At 39.9% G+C, this 24826-nt stretch overlaps 1 protein-coding gene across 2 annotated transcripts in view; it reads right to left on the reverse strand.

The window, feature by feature from the left end:
- Positions 1 to 24801, reverse strand: part of CEP76 (centrosomal protein 76) — a gene marked incomplete at its 3' end in the record, with an annotated part of 30886 nt that extends 6085 nt beyond the window's left edge. For both annotated transcript variants that reach the window (XM_080920454.1, XM_080920455.1), the window contains exons 1-11: positions 24678 to 24801; positions 23586 to 23741; positions 21861 to 21936; positions 20914 to 21138; positions 20160 to 20345; positions 18549 to 18646; positions 13246 to 13374; positions 10154 to 10342; positions 5478 to 5644; positions 3822 to 4155; positions 160 to 377 (exon numbers count right to left, since the gene is read on the reverse strand). In XM_080920454.1, coding sequence (XP_080776580.1) covers positions 160 to 377; positions 3822 to 4155; positions 5478 to 5644; positions 10154 to 10342; positions 13246 to 13374; positions 18549 to 18646; positions 20160 to 20345; positions 20914 to 21138; positions 21861 to 21936; positions 23586 to 23741; positions 24678 to 24740 — 1841 coding nt within the window. In that variant the 5' untranslated portion in view covers positions 24741 to 24801. The remainder of the gene's footprint in view (positions 1 to 159; positions 378 to 3821; positions 4156 to 5477; positions 5645 to 10153; positions 10343 to 13245; positions 13375 to 18548; positions 18647 to 20159; positions 20346 to 20913; positions 21139 to 21860; positions 21937 to 23585; positions 23742 to 24677) is intronic.
- Between the last annotated feature and the right edge of the window lie 25 nt (positions 24802 to 24826).

The following is a 24826-nucleotide window of genomic DNA, read 5'->3' on the forward strand; positions in this document are numbered from 1 at the left end:
ATAAAAAGAAAGTATTTAAGGAGAAAGTCACTGTAGAAGCTCCTGTGTATATATGTTGTCACACCTAGCAATTATCAGATTGATTGCTTTCTAGAGTCTTAATACGAAAATATCTATGAACTAACAAATTTTTAAACTACGAATTGATAAAATCCTTACCGAAGACAAGTGGCAAATGCACGCCTTGCATTTCTGTACACAAAATGGATTGGGAACCCTTTGAATGTGTGGCCGTCAGGCACAGCCCTCCTTACGGCATCCTGAAACTCTTCATTGCCTGCAGATATGCTTGTTGTTCGCTCAAATTCATATGAAGCCAAAGCTGGAGATAAGAGATAGGAGAGCTGGTCTTCCCAAACAGTCGTGAGGCCAAGGTCCTACAGCAGTTAAAATGTGAAACGTCAATATTTTAAAGACCAATTCCATACACATGTGCTTCTTGTTTTTGGGCAGGGTCTCTGACCATGGCCTAGATGGGCACAGACCTTGCAATCCTACTGCCTTAGCCTTGTTTATTTATTTTTGTTGCTTTCAGACAGAGTTTCATCCAGTCCAGTCTGGTATCAACCAGGTGAGATGCTGAGTATGTTCTTGATTTCCTGCCTCCAAGTTCCAAGTGCTGGGATTAGACATGTGCCTCACACCCAACTCAAGATACGTATGTGTGTAACTACATAGTCCTATCCAGCCATCAAGGATGGCCTCCATCTTGAAATGGTTCTGCCCCCGTCTCCTGAGTGCTAGGATTGCAGACATGTATCACCATACCTGGCAAGAACAGATTTGTGTTCATTTTTAGATAGGTTCATAGTCTCACCATATAGTCCTGGCAGGCCTGAAACTCTCTCTCTCTATGACAGAGTATCTTCTACAATAGCCCTAGCTGTCCTGGAACTCAGTATGTACTAGACTGTCCTCTAGAGATCTGCCTGCCTCGGCCTCCTAAGAGCTAGGATGAAAGCTATGTGCTACCACACCTGCCTGAAGAGACTTTTTTAAAGCTGTCCTAATTTCTCAATTTCCTCTTAGTCATTAAGCAGAAATAAAATAAGTTACTTCTAAGAAACAGAATATAATAACTGCTGTAACATACTTTGTCCATCAGCGCATAAAGCATTTAGTATGTTCAGCATGGTGATAAGTAAGGAGAGTACTTAATTAAGGCTCAGAAGTATAACTAACTACTCATTAGACAGAATTTACAGAATCATCCTAATATGGAAGATATAACATCAACAGATTTTTAGGTCAGATTTGCTTAGATTGGTTGGTAAGGAATGGAGCCCTGGGTTCAATCTCCAGCATAAAACTAGGTGCAAGGTGCATTCTGTAACTGTAACACACAAGAGGTGGAGACAGGAGGATCAGAAGTTCAACCCAGTGACACAAAGTGTGAGGCCAGCTTCCCCCTCAAGAACTTAGTAAGACAATCTGCATAAAGTCAACCAAGCAGAGGGCAAAGTCAATAAATCAACTGATTAAAGGAACGTCAAGAATTTCCAAAACAGCTACTCTAAAAGGCACTGCTTTTAACACTGTAAGAGATTAAGAGGTAAAGACAAGACTAAAAGTTGGCTCAACAGTTGAGAACACTTGCTATTGTAGAGTATCAGGATTCAATTCCTAGCACCCACACTGAGGCTTACAACAATCTGTAACTCTAGTTCCAAGAATCAGAAGCCCTCTTCTGAACTTTGTGGACACTAAGCACGCATGTAGTACACACATGCAGGCAAATAATCATAAATTATATGAATTTTCATAATAATATAAGAAAGCCATGGTCAGGCTGGAAAGATGGCTCAGTGGTTAAGAGCACTGACTACTCTTCCAGAGGTCCTGAGTTCAATTCCCAGCATCCATATGGTGGCTCACAACCATCTGTAATGGCATCAGCCCTCTTCTGGTGTCTGAAGACAGCAACAGTGTACTCATACAAAATAAATAAATAACTTAAAAAAGAAAAGAATGCCTCAATTTGCATTTTTCTAAAAAAAAAAAAGAAAACCATGGTCAAACTGCAGGACTGTGTTAAAAACGAGCTTATAGTATAATAAAGTCTTCATTTGTAATACAACAATAGATAAGAAAGTTACCAGGCAACATGAGGAAAGGAGAGAGCGTGGAGGGACTCTCCTTCCCAACAGTGTAATTAAGTGCTCTCCTCACCAGCTCCATGCTGAAAACATAAATGCTTCATGAGCTGACAGGTAAGTAGTATGTTAGAGCCCAAAGCTATAAGTGATCAGGAGCCCAGAGAATACAATGAACCAGTTTGCCACTGATGGTGTCAGGAAAACAAGGAAAGTTTATCCAAGAAGGGGATTTTAAGTGGGAACACCAGAAGCAAACTAGAAACAAACATTGTCTAGAAATTTTGGATTTCAGTCGCTTGTTGGTCATGAATACAAGTAATACTCTAAGACTTCAGTCTTAGAGTTTCTTTTGACAAATGTCAAGTTTGGGGGTTGATAGTGTGTGTGTGTGTGTGTGTGTGTGTGTGTGTGTGTGTGTGTGTGTGTGGTACTGGGGACTGTACTTGCTAAACAAACACTCTGCCACTGAGTTATAGTCCCAGTTTAAGGCTATGTTTAGAATATGTTAATCTCAGCATCCATGATGGTGCACTAAGAGGAACAGGCAGGCTCTCAAAGTTCAAGGCCAGCTTGGTCTACATAGTGACCTGCCAGAGCTACACAGTGAGACTGTCTCAAAAACAATAACAACAACAACAACAAAACCTCAAAAAACCAAACAAACAAAAAGCAAAAACAAACAAAAAAATAATAAGATAAAAACCATCTCTTCCCTTTAATCACTGTATCTTGTCTAATGCCCCTATGAAGTAATCTACATGACCAATAAACAGGATATCTGATCCTATTATTAAAGGAATGAAAACTAAAGCTAGAATGAAGCTATAATTTTACCTCCACCCATGTGGAATAAAAGGAACAGAAGAGGGCTAGAGGTCACTCAGTGGTTAGAGTACTTGTGGTGCTTGTGGAAGACCTGGTTTCAACCCCTGGTACTCACATGGCGGTTTATAACTGTTAATTCCAGTTCTGGGAATCCAATGCCTCCTTTTGACCTCAGGCATGAAGCACACACCCGGCATACTTACATACATGTAGGCAAAACTACATTCACATAAAAAATTGAAAAACAATTCCCAGAAACAAGTCAAGAGAGCAGGGCAGCTGGGGGCAGGACTGAGCTAAATCTGACTGTAGAAGGTGAACAAACCCAGCATCCTCCAGTTCTAGAAGGAAGTGTGTCAGTCAGATTCCCTAGACTGGAGTGACAAGCTGAACACCACTGGGTGTGGGTGCCAGGATCTGAACCCAAGTCCTCTGTGAAGACAAAGTATCCTCGGCCACTAACCTATCTTTCCAGCCCAGACTTAGCCATTTTTAAGTCTCAAAACTATGTCTCATGACTTCTGCTACTATAATCTTCATGAAGGTAGAATTGTATTTTTTGAGCTAAAATAACGGGTGAGTTCTGTTCACCGTTTGCCCTAAGTGAACACACTTAAGGGGGAAAAAGTGGGATGGATAGTTGGCTCTTTGGTTAAGTGCACTTATTGTTCTTGCAGAAGGTCCAGGCTCCATTCCCAGCATCCACATGGCAGTTTGTCATCACAACTCTAGCCCAAGGGGACCCAGAGCACTCTTGTGACCTCCCAGGGCACCAGGCATGCAAGTGGTACACATACCTACCAGCAAGATAATCATAACACATGAAAAATAATTTTAAAGCAAAACTTAGAAAATAAACACAAGAGGGAGCATGTCGCCACAACTGCTTTCATCTGTTACCTTTCTGTGCTCCGACACCAGAAGCCTTAGCTGCATTTCGATCTCGTTGCTCGTGGCGGCGGCGTCAATCGTGGATGCACACAGAGGGGGGAAGGGAGGGAGAGATGTAGTAGCACCTGGAGCACACACAGACTTAATTGCCTCTTCGCTCATGGGCTTCCACTTGGACTCATCATTCAAATCAAATATGCAGGTCTCTACTGCGTCCGAGGGTTGACAGTTTCCCAGGAACATCTGATGATTGAAGACACAACCGATGGTTCGATAGGGGTACAGTGGTTTGGGCTGTTCAGCAAGTGGAGGTCCGTCAGGATTTGTAGGCTTATGGATGTACCTAAAAGAAATGATGAGCGTTTTAACCTAAAGGCAGTTAGTTATCTTACTCTCACTTGCTCACACTTGAGTGTGTGCAGGCTAGAGACTCTAGCACTATCCACTTTTCTTTTGAAGATGAGGCCTTTCCCTGAACCCAGCGCTCAGCTCTGAAGCACAGGCACTGACTTCAGCTCCTGCGTGAATTCTGAAGATGTGAGTCCGTGCCCGCACAGAGAGCGCTCTACTGCACATCTCCCCAGCCCAACTTCTCTGCCTGATCTACAGAGCACATCTTTCAGAAACCAACGTCCATTTTTAACAACAGACAGTATTCTAAGCTGGGTGGCAGTAGAGTACAACACCATTAATCTCAGCACTTGGGAGGCAGAGCAGGGCCAGCCTGATCTATAAAACAAGTTCCAGGAAAGCCAAGGCTACACAGAAAAACCCTGTCTGGAAGGAAGGAAGGAAGGAAGGAAGGAAGGAAGGAAATATTCTATGTCTATAGTGAAGATCAAGAAAGTTTATCCCAGAGAGTATCATAATTAAAATAATTTACCTGTATAATATTAGGCATGACTATTCAAAGTGATTATCAGCCAGGGAGAAACAGAACTTAGAAAAATAAGGAAGCAGCCCAGCCCTCTTTACACCACTGAATGCTTAACACAAGATGAAGGAAAAATAAAAAAGAATATCCTGGAAGAAACAACAGAGTTGGTGCCCACTTCAGACTTACAAACTAAACCATGACTTTCAACTTGAACTCATTTTTAGTCTTAGGAATAATCACCAGAAAAGAGTATGCCAATTACATAAAACTAAAAGTCAATATATATTTTTTTAACTAATATCATGATAATAAATATTTTAGAAGTACACAGTACTCTCTTAAAAGTCATTTACTTAGCTACCATATGTCACAAAGCCTCTAATAACTAAGATTATAAACATGTACTTCTGAGTTCCATCCTAACAAAAAAAGCTGTTGCAATTTCAAGAAGGCTCAGTGTGTAAAGATGCTTGCTACCTGAGTGTGTGCTTCAGAACCCATACAGAGGAAGAAATCAATTGGAATAGATAGATAGATAGATAGAGAGAGAGAGAGAGAGAGAGAGAGAGAGACAGACAGACAGACAGATAAACTGCAGGACCTTGGATTTGATCCCCAGCACCACAAATGTACCTGTGTTTTACTTAAGTTTTCACATGCTATGGCATGCATTGGAAATCAGAGGACAACTGTGTGGACCCAGCTCCCTCTGCTTGCGTCTACCCACTGAACCATGTCATTGGCCCCAACCCAGCATTATACTCTCCTTGTAAACTTAGCTGACTGACCTGTGCCCTGTTAAACTTTCCCAAAACATGATGGTCCCATCAGTTCCACAGGTCATAACCCACGCATGAGGCGCCCCCTTGGCCTTGGTCCCAACACAGACAAAGGCCTCCAGTCCATATCCAAGAAGAAGGCTGCACAGCAGATTAGCGTGGTCTTCACAATCACCCTAGAAAGTACAGTCAAGTAAAATTAGTATTTATAGTTGTATTAAATACCTAAATTTAAAAAAAAAACTTCAACTTTAATCATTAATCCAGTGTTAATCTGAAACAAGAAAATATGCTAATGTGAAGACTAATTTACAAGAAAGACTTACAAGATAAAGGATCCCCTTTATCAAGCTGAAGAATGTTTCAGCTGGAAATGTAAATAAATAAAAAGTGCTCAAATTAAGCAAACAAGTTCAACAGTATTTATATGTACTTCTAAGATAGGTAAAATGATTAAAAGAATAAAATGATGAAATGTTTATTTTAGGGTGAGTTTTATGTTTCCCTTTATGCTCCAGATTTTCTTTGTTGTGTTACTGTTTCATGGAGGCTCTCACTATATGGCAAGGACTAGCCTTCAATTTGCAGTGATCTGTCTCTGCCAGACTGCTTGATGACAGGAATGCCTCCATGCCCATCCCTTATCATACTAGTTCTATAATGTAAACATGGTATAAACTGGGGACTGGGGTGTAGATCAGAGTACAGTGAGTGCCTTGAATGCACAAAGTCAGGTCTCCAACACCACAAGCAGCCCAAGATGTACATGTGTGGAAGCCCAGCACTCAGGAGGTAGACCAGAAGTTCAAATTCATCTCTGGACACATATTGGCATATATCAGTTGTGTTTAGACAGACAGATATTTTAAGTATAAGATTATTATAGGCTACATGCAAAATTAATGATAGTACTTCTTTCCCTCAAAATTTTATTTCTGGTTCTATGGTTGTAACTTCCTTCCCACCCCACTCCCTCTTTTTTTTTTTTCCAGTGATGTAAACTGAACCCAAGACTGCTCTCCCACCAAGCTATACCCTTATTATAATGTTTTATAAAAACTTTTAGAGCCAGTATGTTTTCTTCCTGAGATTTATGCAAAGTAAAATTTGTTAATGCATAAGTTCATTTATAATATCAAAAAGTCAAAGCAAACTAGGTATAGGGGCTCATGCCTTAAGTCCCAGCACTGGGGAGGCAGAGTCAGAAGAATCGCTTATGAATTCAAAGCAAACCTGGTCTACAGAGCAAGTTCCAGGACAGACAAATGGCTCAGTGGTTAAGAACACTGTCTACTTTCCCAGAGGTCCTGAGTTCAATTCCTGGCAACCACAGGGAGGATTATAATCTGTATGGAATCTTCTGGTGTACATGAAAATGGAGTACTCACATACATAAAATAAAATTTAAAAACCTATGAATTCAATAGAAAAAGTGTTCTTAGCATAAATAAAACAAGATGAAATTTTATCTATATATTACCTATAAATTATGAAAAATATGTATAATGAATAAAATTACAAAAGATAATAAATTAGGAAATTATTAGTTGCATTTTTAATGTAATAATAGTCACACAATAGAACCATTTTAATATTTAAATAATTTTCAAGGTTCTACTTTAAAATGTGCTTTTTATTTAAGACTTGATGTCCACTCTGCATTGTCCACTAAGGGCAGGCAACATCTGGATGCTATGCACAGGATGGCACAATACCAAAAGTTACATGAAGTGCTTCAGAAAGTGGTACCAGAAAATCAGAAGCACCAATTTTGCACAGCAAGCTGTAGAAGACTGTAACCTGCCTGGCCTGTCTACAACTACAGCTAGCTGAGCGCTAAGCCTGCTGGCATTCATTCTCTCTGTTTGACTGTGGGTGTGCTATGAGTGTAAGTTCCTGTTGCCTTGACACCTAGCTGTGACGGACTGTAACCATTCTCCCTTCTTCTGTGCCATTACAGCACCATAACAGAAATAAAACTGAACTGAGTGATTACTTGCTTTACAAAACAATTGCTTATTCAGATAAAATGTTTAAAACGTGTTGTTCCTATTGTACTAGAAAATTTAGAAGTTTAAATATATAAGTAGAACTTTACTACCTACTTTTAAGTACCACCAAGTCCTTTGAGTTTTAAGTGTAGCAAGCAGTCCTCCAGCAAGTCATTTTGCTTATAAATTACTACAGTTTAGGCTAAGCACAGTGGGGTATCTAATCCCAGTTTGGATCTTAGCTATTGTGTATTTAGTTAATTACAACTACTTTCATTATTGGATTTAGAAAAATTAATGAATTTATATATATAAATTGGATATGTTTGGTTGGTTGGTTTTTGTTTTTCAAGACAGAGTCTCTTTTCTTTTTAAATAATTATTTATTCATTTTATATGTATGAGTACACCGTAGCTGTCTTCATATACAGAAGAGGGCATCAGATCTCACTACAGATGGTTGTGAGCCACCATGTAGTTGCTGGGAATTGAAATCAGGACCTCTGGAAGAACATTCAGTGCTCTTAACCGCTGAGCCATCTCTCCAGCCCCAGACTCTCTTCATAGCTCAGTCTGTCCTGGAATTCACTATGAAGACCATACTGGGCTATCTAATTCAAAGCAACATACCTGCTTCTGCCTCATAAGTGCAGGGTTTAAGGGGTGAGTCACTATGCCTGTCTATTCTATGTTGGATTTTAGTTCTATTTGATGACTTTCATAATGCAACATTTTTATAAGAATAATTACTCTGGGTTAATCATATGACCACAGTGGCTGGCACAAAATTTACCAACTCTAAGAGTTATAACTTACTCAAACTTTTCTTAATGGATTTACTTTCATGTACACTGATATTTTGTTTGCATATACATCTGTGTGAGTTCTAGATCCTCTGGAACTGCAGTTATAGACAGTTGTGAGCTGCCATGTGGGTGCTGGGAATTAAACCCAGGTTCTCAGCCAGTGCTCTTAACTGCTGAGCCATTTCTCCAGCCCTATTTGCTCAATATTTTAACTGCTAGTTCCCAGGAGGATGTAGGCAGAGTCTTAATACCCTCTCCTTTTAACTTACTATGTGAATTTTAAGGGATTTCACACTAGTTTAGTGAGTTTTGCATATGTAAATCTACCTCAAAATAATCACAAAGTCAGGACCAAACCTTTTGTTTATGGGATTTAAGAATCCATCTAAATGTTTTTAGTATGTTGCTGTTATTAAGTATTTGCAGTTACTAAACTACATGGATTGGGCAAACATTAGTACATAAAATTCACTTGAGAGTTTCTGTGAAATCAAGATTTTTATGAGCTACAATGTTGTTTGTTTTGTTTTGTCTTTTGGGTACATACTAAAGTTTAAGTCATAAATTTGGAAATCCTTAGAACTAAGGTGGGTAGAAAGCATGCATTTGCTGAGTTTCTTGTTTGGGGATCTAGGAGTAAGTAGTGGTGCACATCTTATAGTCTCAGCACTTGGGGGCAGAGGCAGGTGGATCTCTGTGAATTCAAAGCCAGCCTGGTCTACACACAGAGAGAGAAAGTTCTAGGATGGCTGGAACTACACAGAGACCCTGTCTCAAAAATACCACAACACCACACACACACACACACACACACACACACACACACACACACACACCCTTTCCAAGTGATGAATCAACCTGTCACTCAAAAGTTTCTTCTACTGTATGAGCTGTCCTTTATGATTCTACTTTTTATATATATAATGCCAGACAAAATTAGAACAGCAGTATTAACAAACCAGCAGCAGGTGAAAGCAGTGTGACTTTTCCTGTTTCACTGACAGTAAAATCCTATTTGTTCGCTATATTAGCACCACTGTTAGAAGATTAGAAAACACCCCCTATCTGAAGTTCAAGTACTGAAATCACTAAAAGTTTAGTATCAGGAGCTAGAGAGATGGCTCCGCAGTTAAGAGAACTTCCAGATGACCTGGGTTTCCTAGCACCACATGGTAGCTTGCAATCCTCTGCAACTCCATAGGTACTACATGTATGTTGTGCACTGACAAACATGCAGGCAAAACACAAATAAACATAAAATAAAAATATAAAAGTAAATACAAGTTTCTTACAAAGTTTAATAGCAAACTTATACTAGTTATAATATAAGTGTAACTTATATATGTTAAATATAATTGTGTTAAAAGAAAAGTGCATCCATAAAATTCAAGAACTTTTCTTATAATCTTTGTTTATAGACTTTTGTTCTGTTTTTTACCCTGGCTGCTCTGGAGCTTGTCACATACACTAAGTTGGCCACTTGCCTCAGCCTCCAAGCACCACCACACCCAGATGTTTGGTATTAGAGATAAGATCTGGATATATAGCACAGGCCAGCCAGGAGCTTTCTGTTATCCAGACTGACCTTGAACCCATGTTCTTTTGGCAGTCTCCCAAGTTCTGGGATTAGAAGCATGAGCCACACATTCAGCTCTATGACTTTGAGTCTCTATCTCAATGAAAGAACATTCTATTAAATAAGAAATTCCAACAAAAATAAAGATGGTAAGTTTTAAGTGCTCATGTGTAAACATTACAGGTAAGGGTGGTAAGATTTTGACTTGTTCAAGTTGATAATATGTACATTTTCAAGGAAATTCTTTTATAAATATGATAAAAATGAAAAAGAATTGAGAGTAAATATTACTATGTTACATGTTTATGATACCTTGTTTCTACAGAGAAAAGCCAGCAGAGTGCACCACTGTTCCTGCTTGCCACCTCCTCCAATAACAGGGGCTCGTTCATAACCAAGGACATTAACAAACCGAGCCGCTTGCCTCGGAGTATCCAGAAGTCGTCCAGCTCGAAGTGGCTTAACATAGGAGCAAACCGGTCTATTTATCCCATTCTCATCCTAGAAGAAGAAGGGGAAACATCATAACAACAAGTTAATCTCTGGAAGTACCAATTTCAATTCTAAGTCAATCTTTCTATTATTCTGTAGATAATCCTGGATGCCACTTCATCTAGCACTAGGCTACTGTACCTTTTAAGTTTCTCTGTGTAGCCTTGGCTGTCCTTGCACTATAGACCAGGCTGGCCTCAAACTCACAAAGATCCACCTGCTTTTGCCTCCCAGGTGCTGGGACTAAAGCTGTGCACTATCACTACCTGGCACTTACATTCTTATGAAGTCTATTTTATTCTCCTTCATAAATGAAACTAACAATAGCTCTTATATAATGGAGTCAGGGCTTTGTTTTGTTTTTCCAGACAGGGTTTATATTAGTGTAGCCCTGATTGTCCTAAAAGTTCTTCTATAGAACAGGCTGGCCTTAAATTCAGAGAGCCTCTTCTTCCAAGTGCTGGGGTTAAAGGCATGCACTGGAGCCAGGGTTTTTAAAACCTTAGCTGTCTGACTCCAAAGCCTGTAGGAGTTAAGAACTACTCTGAAAAGAGAGCCAGGGGCTGGAGAGATAGATGGCTCAGTGGTTAAGAGCACTGACTGCTCTTGCAGAGATCTTGAGTTCAATTCCCAACAACCACATGGTGGCTCACAACCATCTGTAATGGGATCTGATGCCCTCTTCTGGTGTGTCTGAAGACAGTGTACTCACAGACATAAAATAAATTAATTAATTAAAAAAAAAAGCAAGTCAGCTGATAAGGGAAGAGAATGAGATCTAAATCTAAGTTGAGGTATTCTTTTATATTGCCACACAGAATATTTTTTAACTGATTGATTAAAAAAAATTGTTAACTAACTCTCAAGTCCATTGAAAGTAAAATTTGAAAAACATTTTTAAAAAATGTCATATATTCTAAATACAGGATGCTTTTTTTTTTTGGAGACAGGGTCTCACCAGGTATAGTTTTGGCTGGCTTGGAACTATGTAGAGCTATTTGGCCTTGAATTCATAGATCTGCCTCCCTCTCCCTCTCAAGTGCTGGGATTGTAAAGGTGTGTGCTACTATGTCCTGAGACTAGGATACAGCTTAACAACTGTGCTGAAAGACAACTAAGTATACAGCTCTCTGACAATTACCTACTATACCATGATTTTAGAATTAGTAGTAAAGTATAAAAGCTGACAATTTTCTTAACTTTATGACTGCTAATACAGCAAAGTGAAGGAGCCATTTAAAATTTAAAACTCTGGAGACGAATAAAATGTTCTGATGAAATAAAACCTAACTTAGGCAACAGAAATAGTACTGCTCAGTTTTTAGAACCAACGATATATTATTTCTCCAATGTAATCCCATCCTTAATAAGGACACCACTATGGAAAGTTAAGAAGCAATTTTTCTCCCTCCCAATAACAGCTAACTTAGGACTCTAAGATCCTTATCTAGAAATAAGGCCATCTGTAGTTTGTCCCAATGATTAGGGAGTGTAGGATATGCATGAATGTATACATCTGTAATTGTTTGAAAGAAAATGGGCCCATAGGCTCATAGGGAGTAGCACTATAAGCAAGCATGGCCTTGTTGAGTAGGTGTGGCATTGGTAGAGGAAGTGTGTGCCTGAGACTCAGGTATTCAAGCCAGGTCCAATGTAGCACTCTCTTCCTGCTGCCTGTCGATGTAGACTTCTTGGGCTCCCTCTCCAGCCTGCATGCTTCCATGTTTCCCCATCATGACACTAACAGAATAAACTTCTAAAACTGTAAGCCTGCTCCAATTAAATGTTTCCTTTATAAGAGCTGCTGTGGTCATGGTATCTTTTCACAGCAACAGAAACCCTAACTAAGACAACATCTAAAATACTTAATGTCAAAAAAAATCTAACACTGTATATAGAAGGTGAATATATATAAACTATTTGATCTATTCCTCAGAAGCAATATCTATATATATTCAGTAGAAACTATACTTTAAATTTTGATTTCTAGACTAGTAATATGTGGTGTATACTATCTTTGAAGCTAAGCAGCCACAGCTCCAGTGTGTCACCTGATCACAAAGGCAAACAACAGATATTCCTTAGTGTATTGTGTTTCTAAGCTACAACATAGGCAGGCCAGCTGTATTAAATGCACTTGTAAGTTAATATGTTAATTGACATGAAACTGCACTGAAGTCAAGGTTTCATTTGTAGTTGAAATTAGCAGTTAAACATTTCTTGTCACTGGCTTAGAAACAGTGATTATACACAATTTTTGCACTTACTACTATTTTCTTAAATATTTTATGTATTATTTTTACTACTGTGTGTAAATGGTGTGTGTGACCAGGCATATGCCCCCGCGCATGTGTGAAGGTCAGAGGCTAGTTTGATAGTTTGAAGTTGGTTCTTCCCTTCCCTTGTATGAGCTCCAGGGTTGTCAGCTTTACTCACCGAGCCGTGCAAACGGTACTTCATGTTTTTTTGTTTTCAATTTTTTTAAAGATTTATTTTATACATTATTTTATACTATCACTCTCTTCAGATACAACAGAAGAGGGCATCAGATCCCATCACAGAGGGTTGTGAGCCATCACATGGATGCTGAGAATTGAACGCAGAACCTCTGGAAGAGCAGTCAGTGCTCTTAACCACTGAGCCATCTCCAGCCCCCTTGTTTTCCATTTTTTAAAAAAAACCAACAATACATATAAGCCATAAACATCCAAATGTTTAATCAATCTTAATTGTGAAAAGAAATATTCCAAGTTAACAAAAACTGTTATGCCACCACCCTACCAATAAAAGATAACTGTTTTAGAAATAAACTTTCATTTGTCAAATGAGTGTATTTTACAAATGTAAATTAAATATTTACAGCACTACATTTCAAAGATAAGAATAAAACTTTCCAAACATGTTTTACAAACCTGGGCAAAAATCTTGACCAGCCGTGAATTGTGTGAGGGTCGAATTTGCAAATACTCTCTCCACCATTGCTTAGCATAAACTAAAAATAATCGCTCTTTCTCTGCAGTTTTCTGACGTTCCAAGGCAAGCTTGAAATAAAAGAATTAAATGTCTGTAAAATGTCCTCAATTATCAGAACAGTATACTGTTCTCCATTGCTGCTTCCAACTTAACCTGAACTAACACACTCTTCTGCAAACAACTCAACGTTTCCCAGATTCTATAATCATTTTCAATACCCCGGTCTCCATTCCATAATCCAAATGACTTTCTCTGCACACAGTGGAATTTTTAAAGTAAGAAAACACTTCAGTCACTTCTACCCTAGTGAAAACTACCTGTCTAAGCTCATTTTCACTCTCATTTTCTAACTATCCCATCTACACAAGCCTTTTGCACCCACTACCCAGACAGAACACACAGACCCACACTCTTGCCATTCAGATATTTCTGTACCCTAAATGTGACCTAAACTGGTCTTCCAGTAGCCATCCATCACGTACCCTGCTGTAACTCTTCAGTTTAACACTTTCTGTATCTGGAGTTTTGGGTTTATGAGGCAGGGTTTCTCTATGTAGTCCTGGCTGTCCCGGAATTCACATTTAGACCAGGCTGGCCTCAGATCTCCCTGCCTTTGCCCAAGTACTGGAATTATCATGTACCACCATGCCTGGCTTATAACTGGCTTTTTTTTTTTTTTTTTTAACTCAGTCTCCAGACTCCTAAAATAAGCTGCTATAAACCAGGCATGGTTGCACATGCTTTTAATCCCAGCATTCAGGAGGCAGAGGCAGATGAATCTCTGTGATTTCAAGGCCAGCCTGGTCTAGGAAGTCCCAGGCCCACCAGAGCTACATAATCAAAAGACCCTATCTCAAAAATAAAACAAAACAAAACAAGATTTCTGCCTGTATGCTGTTCTATTCCCAGCACATGGTACCTGATCCTTTTTATTTTCCTTAAACCTGTATGTATGTGTTTGTATGGAATGCATATGTCCAAGGAGGCCAAGTGAGTGACTGGATCCCTTGGAATTAAGAGTTGCAGGTAGCTACATCAAGTACAAGGTGTTTTGTTTTAAAGATTTGTTTATGTTCATTACTGGTTTTGCCTTCATGTATGGTTGCATGGGATGCCAGATCTCCTGGAACTGTAGTTACAAATGGATGTGAGTGCCATGTAGGCAGCCAGTGCTCTCAACCACTAAGTCATCTCTGTTAGGATTATTTTTTTGTGTGCAGTAGTAAAGATGGTCTTTGTATTATTCAAATGCTGATTTCTGTGCCAGTATTATTATTCATATTATTTATATTTTGTAAACCCTCTGTCTCTCACCTTCTGATTAGTTTAATAAAAAGCTGATGGTCTACAGCAAAGAAGGAAAGAAAAATCGAGACTTCCAGCAGATAGGAACTCTGGGAAAGGACTGGAGAGATGGCTCAGCGGTTAAGAGCACTGACTGTTCTTCAAGAGGTCCTGAGTTCAATTCCCAGCAACCACATGGTGGCTCACAGCCATCTGTAATGAGATCTGATGCCCTCTTCTGGTGTGTCTGAAGACAGCTACAGTGTACTCACATATATAAAATAAATAAGTAAATCTTTAAAAAGAAAAAAAAAAAAAAGAACTCTGGGAAAGAGTCAGGGAGCAAAGAATTCGCCAGCCAGATGCAGCGGAGGAAGCAGCAGGCCAGTACTGAAGGAGATGTAACTAATGAGCCACGTGGTAGAACACAGATTAGTATAAATGGGACAATTTATAAGACAAGTTATAAGAGCTAGTGGGGGAACAAGGCCCAACAAAGCATTAAGTTAAAAAGAAGTCTCCATGTCTTTATTCAGAGTGGGGAGGGCAGAGGAACTACCTACAGTTCTTTGTCTCTTCAGCCCACACTTAGTCATTTTAATGCCTGTTTGAGACAAGTAAGCATTGCTGACTAAATTGTAAGAATAAGGCCAGTGAGGTGGTTCAGTGTGTTCAAGATGCTTGTTACATAAGCCTAGTGCTGAGTCTGAGCCCCAATAGAAGAGAATCAATTCCAAAGTTGTCCTCTGATTTCCACACATGCCCTAACCTCCATTAAGTGCACACATAATTAAAAAATATATATATATATATATACATATATACATACACACACATATATATATGGTCACTATTGCTAATGCCAAGAAGTGCTTGCTGACAGGAGCCTGATAAGGTTTTTTCCTGAGAGGTTCTGCCAGAGCCTTACTGATACAAATTAAAATGCTTACAGCTAACCATCAGACTGCAGGAGCTGAAGGGATTTGCAACTCCACAGGAAGAACAACAATATCAACCAGCCAGACCACCCAAAGCTCCCAGGGACTAAACCACCAACCAAAGAGTACACACTGTGGGACCTATGGGGAGACCCATGGCTCTGCCCGCATAAGCAGCAGAGGATAGCATTGTCTGGCATCAATAGGAGACCTTGGTCCTATAAAAGCTTGACTCCCCAGTGTAGGGGAATGCCAGGTAGGTGAGGTGGGAGAGAGTGGGTGGGAGGGGGAGCATCCTCACAAAAGCAGGGCGAAGGGGGATGAAAGAGGGGGGAACTGGGAAAGGGGACAACTTTTGAAATATAAATACATAAACTATCCAATTAACAAAAATTCTTAAAATTTTACAAAGAATGAGATTTTTAAACTCTGAAAATTAGCAATTTCATATATATGTATACGTACACATACACTCTCACACATTACTATCACAAAAAAAAGACTAACATCACTACAAAAAAAATGACAAAATGCTTATAAAACAGTAGAGTCTAGTTAAGAGCATTGGTTGCTCTTCTATAGAGCCTCAGTCTCACTCCCAGCACCTACACTAGGTGGCTTATAACCACCTTTAACTTCAACTTCAGAGGCTACATCTCCTCGTCTAGATTCTTTGAGCACCCACACCACACACATGCATATACATCTACATAAACACATACATATATGTAGGTTTATGTTAAGGTGACACATGATTGGACAGGAGAGATGTAAGCAGGAAAAGGTCTAGGAAAGCGGAAGAGGAGGCAGATGTGTGTATTTCGGCGCATCTCTAGCTTGATGAGGTTGCTATGATTATTTCTAAGGGTTTCTATGGGTCTATTTATCTCATATAGATGGACCGTTTATATCTTTGTCCATTGGTTGTAAGCTTATTGTGTAGAGGGTTTATGGACTCAGAATTTAACATATAAGCCTGCTTAATAAGTTACTAGGCTGTGGAGTCATTTTTGTACCAAGTGGTGGAGGAAAGGAACACACCAGGACAGTCGTATCCACCCAGGACAGAGAAGCAGGTGTGGTAGAGTGAACCACACCCGAGTTCTTAGAGGCGGTTTGGAGCGCCAAGTTAGACATCCCCACAGTGCCAGATGGCCCCTTGAGGGAGCCAGCAAAGCACGGGATAAAAGGTTAAGCCGTTTTTAATATTTACCACAACACATATAAAAAAGGATAAATATTTAAACACAAATAAGCAAAACAATGTTAGTTAGATTTTAAAAGAAGAACCTGTCAGGTGTGGTGGTACAGGCCTTTAATTCTAACAAATAGGAGGCTGAAGCAGGTGAAGCTCTATGAGGCTCAGGCCTGTGACATATGTCTTTAAAAAACAAAACAACAACAAAAAACTAACCAACCAAACAAAAAACCCCAGGTTAGAAAGATGGCTCAGCGGTTAAGAGCACTGACTGAGTTCAATTCCCAGCAACCACATGGTGGTTCACAACCATTTGTAATTGAATCAGATGCCCTCTGCTGGTGTGTCTGAAGACAGCAACATTGTACTCACATACATTAAATAAATAAATCTTAAGAAAGAAAGAAAGGAAGAAAGAAAGAAAGAAAGAAAGAAAGAAAGAAAGAAAGAAAGAAAGAAAGAAAGAAGGAAGGAAGGAAGGAAGGAAGGAAGGAAGGAAGGAAGAAGGAAGGAAGGAAGGAAGGAAGGAAGGAAGGAAGGAAAGAAAGAAAGAAAGAAAGAAAGAAAGAAAGAAAGAAAGAAAGAGAAAAAGACAAACCAAAACCCAGAGAACCCATAGGTCTGGGGATGCCACTCTGTGATATAAGACGTCTGCAATTCATGAAGTGCTGTATTCAATCCTCAACTCGTAAATTCATAAACAACTTTGAACACAGGCCCTCTGGAAGAGCATGTAGTAATAAAAACTGAACCATCCCTCCAGCCACCAACAAAAAAACGTTGTCAATGTAAGTAACAACAAAATTTATCAGATAATGTAGGCTGGACTCAAAATTGTAATGCCATAACTCAGGAGGCAGAGGCAGGCAGATCTCTGAGTTTGAGGCCAGCCTGGTCTACAGAATCAAGGATAGCCTGGGGTACACAGACATACCCTGCATCAAAAACCAAACAAAAATAAAAAATCAAATAGTTCTTTGCTTGTCTACCATACAGCTTTATAAATAACATAGATACACGTATTATGATAATACATAAATTAAAATGTGAAGGGCGATGGCTATAATTCACAGGATTACATTGCTTAGCACATGGCAAGGCCCAGGGTTTGATGCCCAGTATCACAAGAAGGTGGATGAGAGGAAAGTAAAGAGGAGAAAGGGTCTAAGACCATAAAAATAGGATGGGGTTGAATAAAAAACACAGCTCTAAAGATAAAGCATAAAGTCGAAGAGGAATATTTCACAAGAAAGAAGAGAAAGAACCACAGCTGAACTGAAAAGCAGCAAAACAGGAATCCAACTCAAGGACGGAAAAATCTGTTGCTCTTACAAAACCCAGGAAGTAATTCCAGAGACCCGACAGTGGAGTTGGGAGACAAAGCCTCCTCCAGCTTTCCACCAAGGATCATACAAGAAGCCAGCTCTCAGTCATGTCCATCCACAGCCTGGAGATGTCTGTCCCATGCCTGATGACCTGAGCTCCATTCCTAGGCCCATGCGGTAGAGCACCAGTAACACTCCTCAAAGTTGCACAGTAGCACCACACACACACCACCCACCTCCCATGCACACACAAATACACACTAATTTATAAAACTTTTCCACATGCCCTCCAACGTTTGACTCTTCTGACACTCCAGTCCTGGAGTCTGGTCAAATACAGGGTTTGCAAATGCTAAGCAAGCACTTACCACTAAGCTACATCACCAGCTCCAGCTCCATCATTCTTTTCCCATTCTGTATGTTAAATATTTTAGTACAAATCTAAACATCTAAAGTAAATATTACAATTGAAGCACATGTGACGAAGTGAGATTTACCTGTGTGTTCACTACTTCTTGAGACAGCGTTTGGCTGAGTGGTGGGTACATTTCAAGTTTTATATTTAAAATTCCCACGGAAACTTTTGATTCTGTGCCTATAAATAAAATAAGTATTTACAACTCTACTTAAACTCTATTCAGTGCTATTGTACAGTCAGTCAAAGTCTACCCAAAATAATTTAGGAGTGAGCTCTCTCATCACCTAGGTTCAGTGATAGCACACAACACTGCACTTAGTACACATACTAAAGACTAACCAAAAATGTTAAAATAAACCAAGTCAAATGGTTTTTATTTTTTACTGAAGCACATACTTAATAATATTAAATATATTCTTAGTTTTCTGAAAACATTTTAAGGAATTCTTCTGACCTCAGGGACTTGAAATTCTTAAGTTTTATTTCCACTAACCATATAATTCCCAGTAGACTTTACATTAAATTCAAAAGCAAAGCAGCTGGTAGTAACCCTTTCTGTCTCCATGAAAACCAGAAAAGTATCCATACCTTTTATAATATACAGTAATTCCATTTACCCTTTTTTAAATCACAATATGCCTTTAATCCATAATTTTGTGTGTGTGTGTGTGTGTGTGTGTGTGCATCCATACATGTGTGTACATGCCCTTGCCCAATTTACATGAGTGTGGAGACTAGAGGCTGGTGCTAGGTGTATCCCACTGACCCTGGAGCTCACCACCAGTTAGACTGGATGGGAAGTGAGCTCCCAGTATGCATGTCTCCACTGGCATCAAGAGCCAGGGTTACAGATGCATGCCCTCAGCCTTTCCTGTGGATGCTGGGGATACAACACAGTTCCTCCTACTTGTGCAGCATCTTAACCACTGAGCCATCTTGCTAGCCCCAAGTTTAACTCTTATGGATAAGCAGTAATACCAATGCAATTTCATGAAGTGTTCTACATAAACATTAGCAGGTTTTGGCTTTCTTCATTTTATGAGCTAATATATGCAAAACTCCAAGGAAATAAGATAATGAATGCACAACCCCTGTCCTTTACTATTCACCGATAATGACACTCAACAAGTTAGTACCACTTCCAAATCTTACTTGTCCGCTGTAAGGGGCTAGAGGACCATGTACTGATTCCTCAGGAACCACACTGTGGCAAACACCTATAATCCTAGCAGAGGCAGGCCAACTGGCTGATGCAGGGAACTCAAGGACAGACCTGGACAGACTGAAATTCCAGCCAGATTCAAAACCAAAATAACCCAGAACCTCCCTCCCGAGAGCTACTACTGTAGTGATAATGATGTGCTGTACTCTAGGGTGTACCAGAAAGAAGCATATGCACACACATATCCATGCTTTTAAGACTCCTGGTTTTCTTTATAACTTTATATTTGCTTAACAAAAAAGAAGCCTTGCCCCTTCAAAATTTCTATTCATTTTTCAGGAAAAAAAAAAAATTCCTAAGCTAGACCAGATTGACTTTTAAGAAGTACAGTGGCATTCTTCAAGATACCTAAGACAATTTAGTGAAACCCTGTTTCACAGCTTTCCCCATGTAAAGCCGTTTTGACAAAATAAACTGTATTTACAAACCTAAGTATTTATGAAAAGCCAAGAGTGGTGATCATCATACCTACACCCATGAGCTCCACAGTTAGACTGGTCACTCCATTTTCTGAGCCCAAAACTGACCTCCATTCCAGAAAATAGGATGCAACTAAAGTGGTCTCACCAAATATGTCTGTTTTGATTAGTACCATGTGAATTGGATCACTTATTGATAACATTGTTGTTGAATCAGCCATTCTAGTTCCATCACCTAACAACACAAACCAAAGACAAAAACCTTTATTATGTATTACTTAAAAACATAGAATAATTTTACAAGCTAAGGATGTAGCTAAGTGATAGTGATTACCTAACATGCCCAAGGCTTTGGATTCCATATCCAGAACTACATGCATGTGTGCACACACAAACACACACACTTTTACTGAAAAATGTAACTAATAGTAAGCTTATATACAATGAAATAACCTGGTGATGTCTCTGACAGCATGCCAGAATCTGGGAAAACATATCCTGTCTCCATGACTGACATGACAGGCCTATGAGGAGTTACTGGGAAGTTATTTAGCTATGCTACTTAGTAGTCAGTCCCTTCTAAACCATGAGAAGACTTTACTACAGCGTGTGCTACTACAAAAGAAGGGGGCATCAGTTGGGTGTGGGGCAATCCCAGCACTCAGGAGGTAGAGGTGGGTGGATCTGTGAGTTCAAGGCCAGTCAGAAACCTAAAGATCCCTAAAAATCCATGGGGCTGGACAGATGGCTTAGTAGCTAAAAGCGCTTGTCAAGTTTAATTAGATACCACTACTGTTTCTTACCTAAACTTTCTCTGTGGACTTCAAGCAAAAAGCCGTCATGGAAATCAGGCTCGCAGGCGCAGGGCACAGGTTTTGAGCGGAAACGTTGGTTGCGATAATGTAAACATAAAGTAAACGTCGAACAGATTTGTCCAGGCAAAGGTTCAGGTTCTTGCAGATGTTCCAAGAAAGCTTTTCCACCCAAAACCTGAAGGTAAAGATACCTCCGTGTTGGATCAATATTAGCTGTAAAGTGTAGCAACACATGAGGAGGCTGCCGAGTAATGAATGTCACCAAGACATCACAAACAACTTCACAGAGATAAGGACAAGGATTAAAGACGGTCAACAGCTTCACTACAGAGCAGAGTCACTGTGTGAGGGAGGAGAAACAATAAGGTTCTCTTTTCTGAGGGAATTAAAGTCAAGGACAGGTGCACCTTTGCTTCTGAGATGTTTATAAAGCAAATAATTACTTCTTCAAGCCAACTTAGGTGCTAAGTGCCAACTTAGTAACTACATTTGTCAGATAATCATTTTACCACTAAAAAAGCAAAGATTCTTATTTTAAGCTCTTGAGACAGGGCTTCTCTGTGGATCCGAGGCTATCCTAGAACTTTGTTATGTAGACCAGACTCACAATGAATTCACAGAGATCCACCTACCACTGCCACTAGGGTGCTAGGATTATAGGTGTGAACTACAAAATCTGCCCTGACAGCTTTTATAAAATATATCATTAAAACATAAGAAACCAGTGCTCCTGGTTTTGGACCAACAGTACCAGATAGTAAATCTCATATATTTCATGCAAAGCAACATTTAAGTTTTACGTTAACCAATGACAAATTTTAAGAACTTCGCTTGAAAAGAAAAACTTGAAATATTTATCAAATGCCAAATACTACCATATGTCCATTACCAAACACAGCCAAGTTTATGTTGAAAATATACACATATATACATACTTTTTTTTAATGTTGACTGCTTATCAAAACCAACAGTTTGCTTTGGAGAAGAAGGGAGTTCTTGATCAACACTATCCTGGAAAGGTAGGGGAAAAAAAATTAGAGAAAGATTTTTTCAAAGTTCTGGCTAGGAACAGTGCGATGACAGAAGAAGACACTCAGGTGCCTCAAAAAGCCGCCTACCCTAGGAAGGGGTGAGGTCATGCCACCTCCAAAGTAGAAAATATCTATCTATCTATCTCTCTATCTCTCTCTCTATCTATGTAGATAGATAGATAGATAGAGAGATAGATATAGATAAATATAGATAGATAACGCCAAACCAAAGCCTTTATTTTCTATCCTAATTAAAATGAAAATACCCATACAAAGAGATCTAGCTAATAAAAGTCTAATATGAAGGAAGTCTTGCCATTCACTAAACTAAACACAAGTAGACCAGACTGGCCTTGAACTCAGAGAGCTCTGCCTATCTCTGCCTACTGAGTGCTGGAACAAATGGCATGATATCCAAGCCTGACTTTAAAAAACAAATAAGGATAAGCGTCTTTTAAACCATTTGCTTGAGTACAGTGGCACATGTTTTGCTTCCAGCACTTGGGAGGCAGAGGCAGATGGATCTGTGAGTTTGAGACCAGCCTTGGCACACAGTGAGCTTTAGAACAGCCAGAGTTATTGAGAATTGCTATCGCTGTCTTTAGACACACCAGAAGAGGGCATCAGATCCCATTACAGATGGTTGTTGCTGGGAAATGAACTCAAGACCTTCACCACTGAGCCATCTCTCCAGCCTGCCATGAACTGATTTTTAAAAAGTAACATTTATGCAGTAGAGGCTGTTAATAGGTCAGTTTTTAATAACAAATAGGTTTATAAACCTCAAAACCCAAATAAGGACAGCATATTAAAGTGCCCAAGTCTCTAGTGTATTATGAAGTCCATCCTATTTTTAGTAGAATATTACTCCTGTATTGAGGTCACAGTTTTTCATTATTGCCTCATTTTCAAAATAAAGCCTACTTACTAAATGCATGGGGAGATATACCATCACTGACCTATTTATAAAGAGAAATGGGGAGTTTTATGTAGGCAGCTCTTTTCTTATGGAACTTCATGAGTTTATTTGTTTTAAAACAGACCTAACCCAAATAAATTAGAGATCTACAGAATAACAGAAGTTTCTGTCACATTAGAGAAAGAAATATGATGTCCAACAACTCCTATCTCATGAGCTCTATTTGCCAACTCACAGTGGGGCCAACTTAAAACCTCAGGAGTCAGGCGATGAAGATGAACACACTCGGGAGGCAGACTACAGGTGATCTCTGTGAAATTTGAGGCCATCTTTGGTCTATAAAATGAGGTTTAGGCCAGCCAGAGCTACACAGAGAAAGCCTGTCTGAAAAAAAAAACAAAAAGCACCAGAGGGAAGAACATTATAGGGTGGTAGATGACTCAGCAATATCAATGTCACTTGCTGCTCTTCCGGAGGCCCTGGGATCAATTCCCCCAACATCGTGATGGTGGCTCATTCCAGTTCCAGAGGATCCTCCCTGAAAACTGTGTGCACACATAAAGTCTTCCTAAAAACTAAGAAAAATGGCTATGACTAGACAGAATGAACTTATGGTGGTTTTAAGAGAAGCCACAAGTATGGACCATGTAAACTGTTAGACATGGGCAAATATTTACACTTCCAATTTGTTTACCTAGAAAATTACTCACAGTCACAAAATTAAGTTCTTTCATTACATCATCAATGATTCCTCGACGTCTGAGAGCTTTGATCAGATCTTCTGTTGATAAATGTTGTTGATCAGGTGCTAATTCTTCTCGTATAGTCTCAGCAAGAATTTCTCTTATTCTGCCATGAACATCCATCTGTGGAGAAAAGCCACATTACAATTTACAAAACTATGCCTGGTGGTGGTGGTGGTGCATGCCTTTATTCCTAGGACGGGGGAGGCAGAGACCGGAGGATCTCTTAAGTTCCAGGCCAGCGTGGTCTATAGAGTTCCTGGACAGCCAGAGAAACTACACAGAGAAACCCTGTTTCAAAAAAACAAGCACAAAAACAACTAACAACATTATAAAGCAGTTAAATACCACTTGTAGAGTTTTAGACTTCTGAAACTAATGGCAAATGCCCAATGCCAATAAAATTAAACTTTTTAAGAGGTGAAATTTTTGAACAACATACTAAAAACAATCTGAATTGGTTGTTTATCCGCCTTTATTGCTGGTTGCCCGCAAATAAGTCAATGGAAACAATTTAGAGAGGGAGTGGAGGACAATCAAAAAGAACACAGACCTAGAAGGAGGCAGAACAAAGAGCGAGTTATTTCAGCTTTCTCGCTTACTCAACTTGCAACTCTAAACTAATTCGTCCGTCTATTTCCTTGCCCATTCGATGGAAAAGCGAGACTGGTTTGAGGACTCGACAAAAGAAGCTAGAGACTGGCACGAACCCTGACGCACCATAAAGAGGCTTTATTACTTCAGCTTAAGACCAGCAGTCGAGCGCCGCTGGGAAGCAGCGGTTCTCCTGGCAGCCTGGGGTAAACGCGTTCCTTGTCAGTCCTTTGAGCGCCCTGTCTCCCATAACTTCTTACTGCAATCCGGCTTCCTGGCCGAAAGTAACCCTAAACATCTGGCCTCGGACTACTTGTACGTGGATATCTGGAAAGTGCCAGGACCGCCTCCGGTTCACAGCGGCTCTCCACTCTTGCTCCCTCGCATCCCACACCCGACCGAAGCTGGCCCGCCCGCGCCCGCCACACAGCTCCGGCTCCGGGCCCGGACGCCCGAGCTCTTCACCTTGCTCAGCTGCTGATGGATGAGCTGCTTCAGCTCCGAGGCTTTCTCTGGAGGCAGCGACATACCGGCGCTGGCGCCTCCCGGCCGCTACTCTCCACCTCACTTGCTGCAGCCACGGAGCCCGTCGTCCCGGCCGCACAGCATCCGGG

The sequence above is a fragment of the Micromys minutus genome (genome assembly GCF_963924665.1).
Source record: "Micromys minutus genome assembly, chromosome: 8".
Lineage (NCBI taxonomy): Eukaryota > Metazoa > Chordata > Mammalia > Rodentia > Muridae > Micromys > Micromys minutus.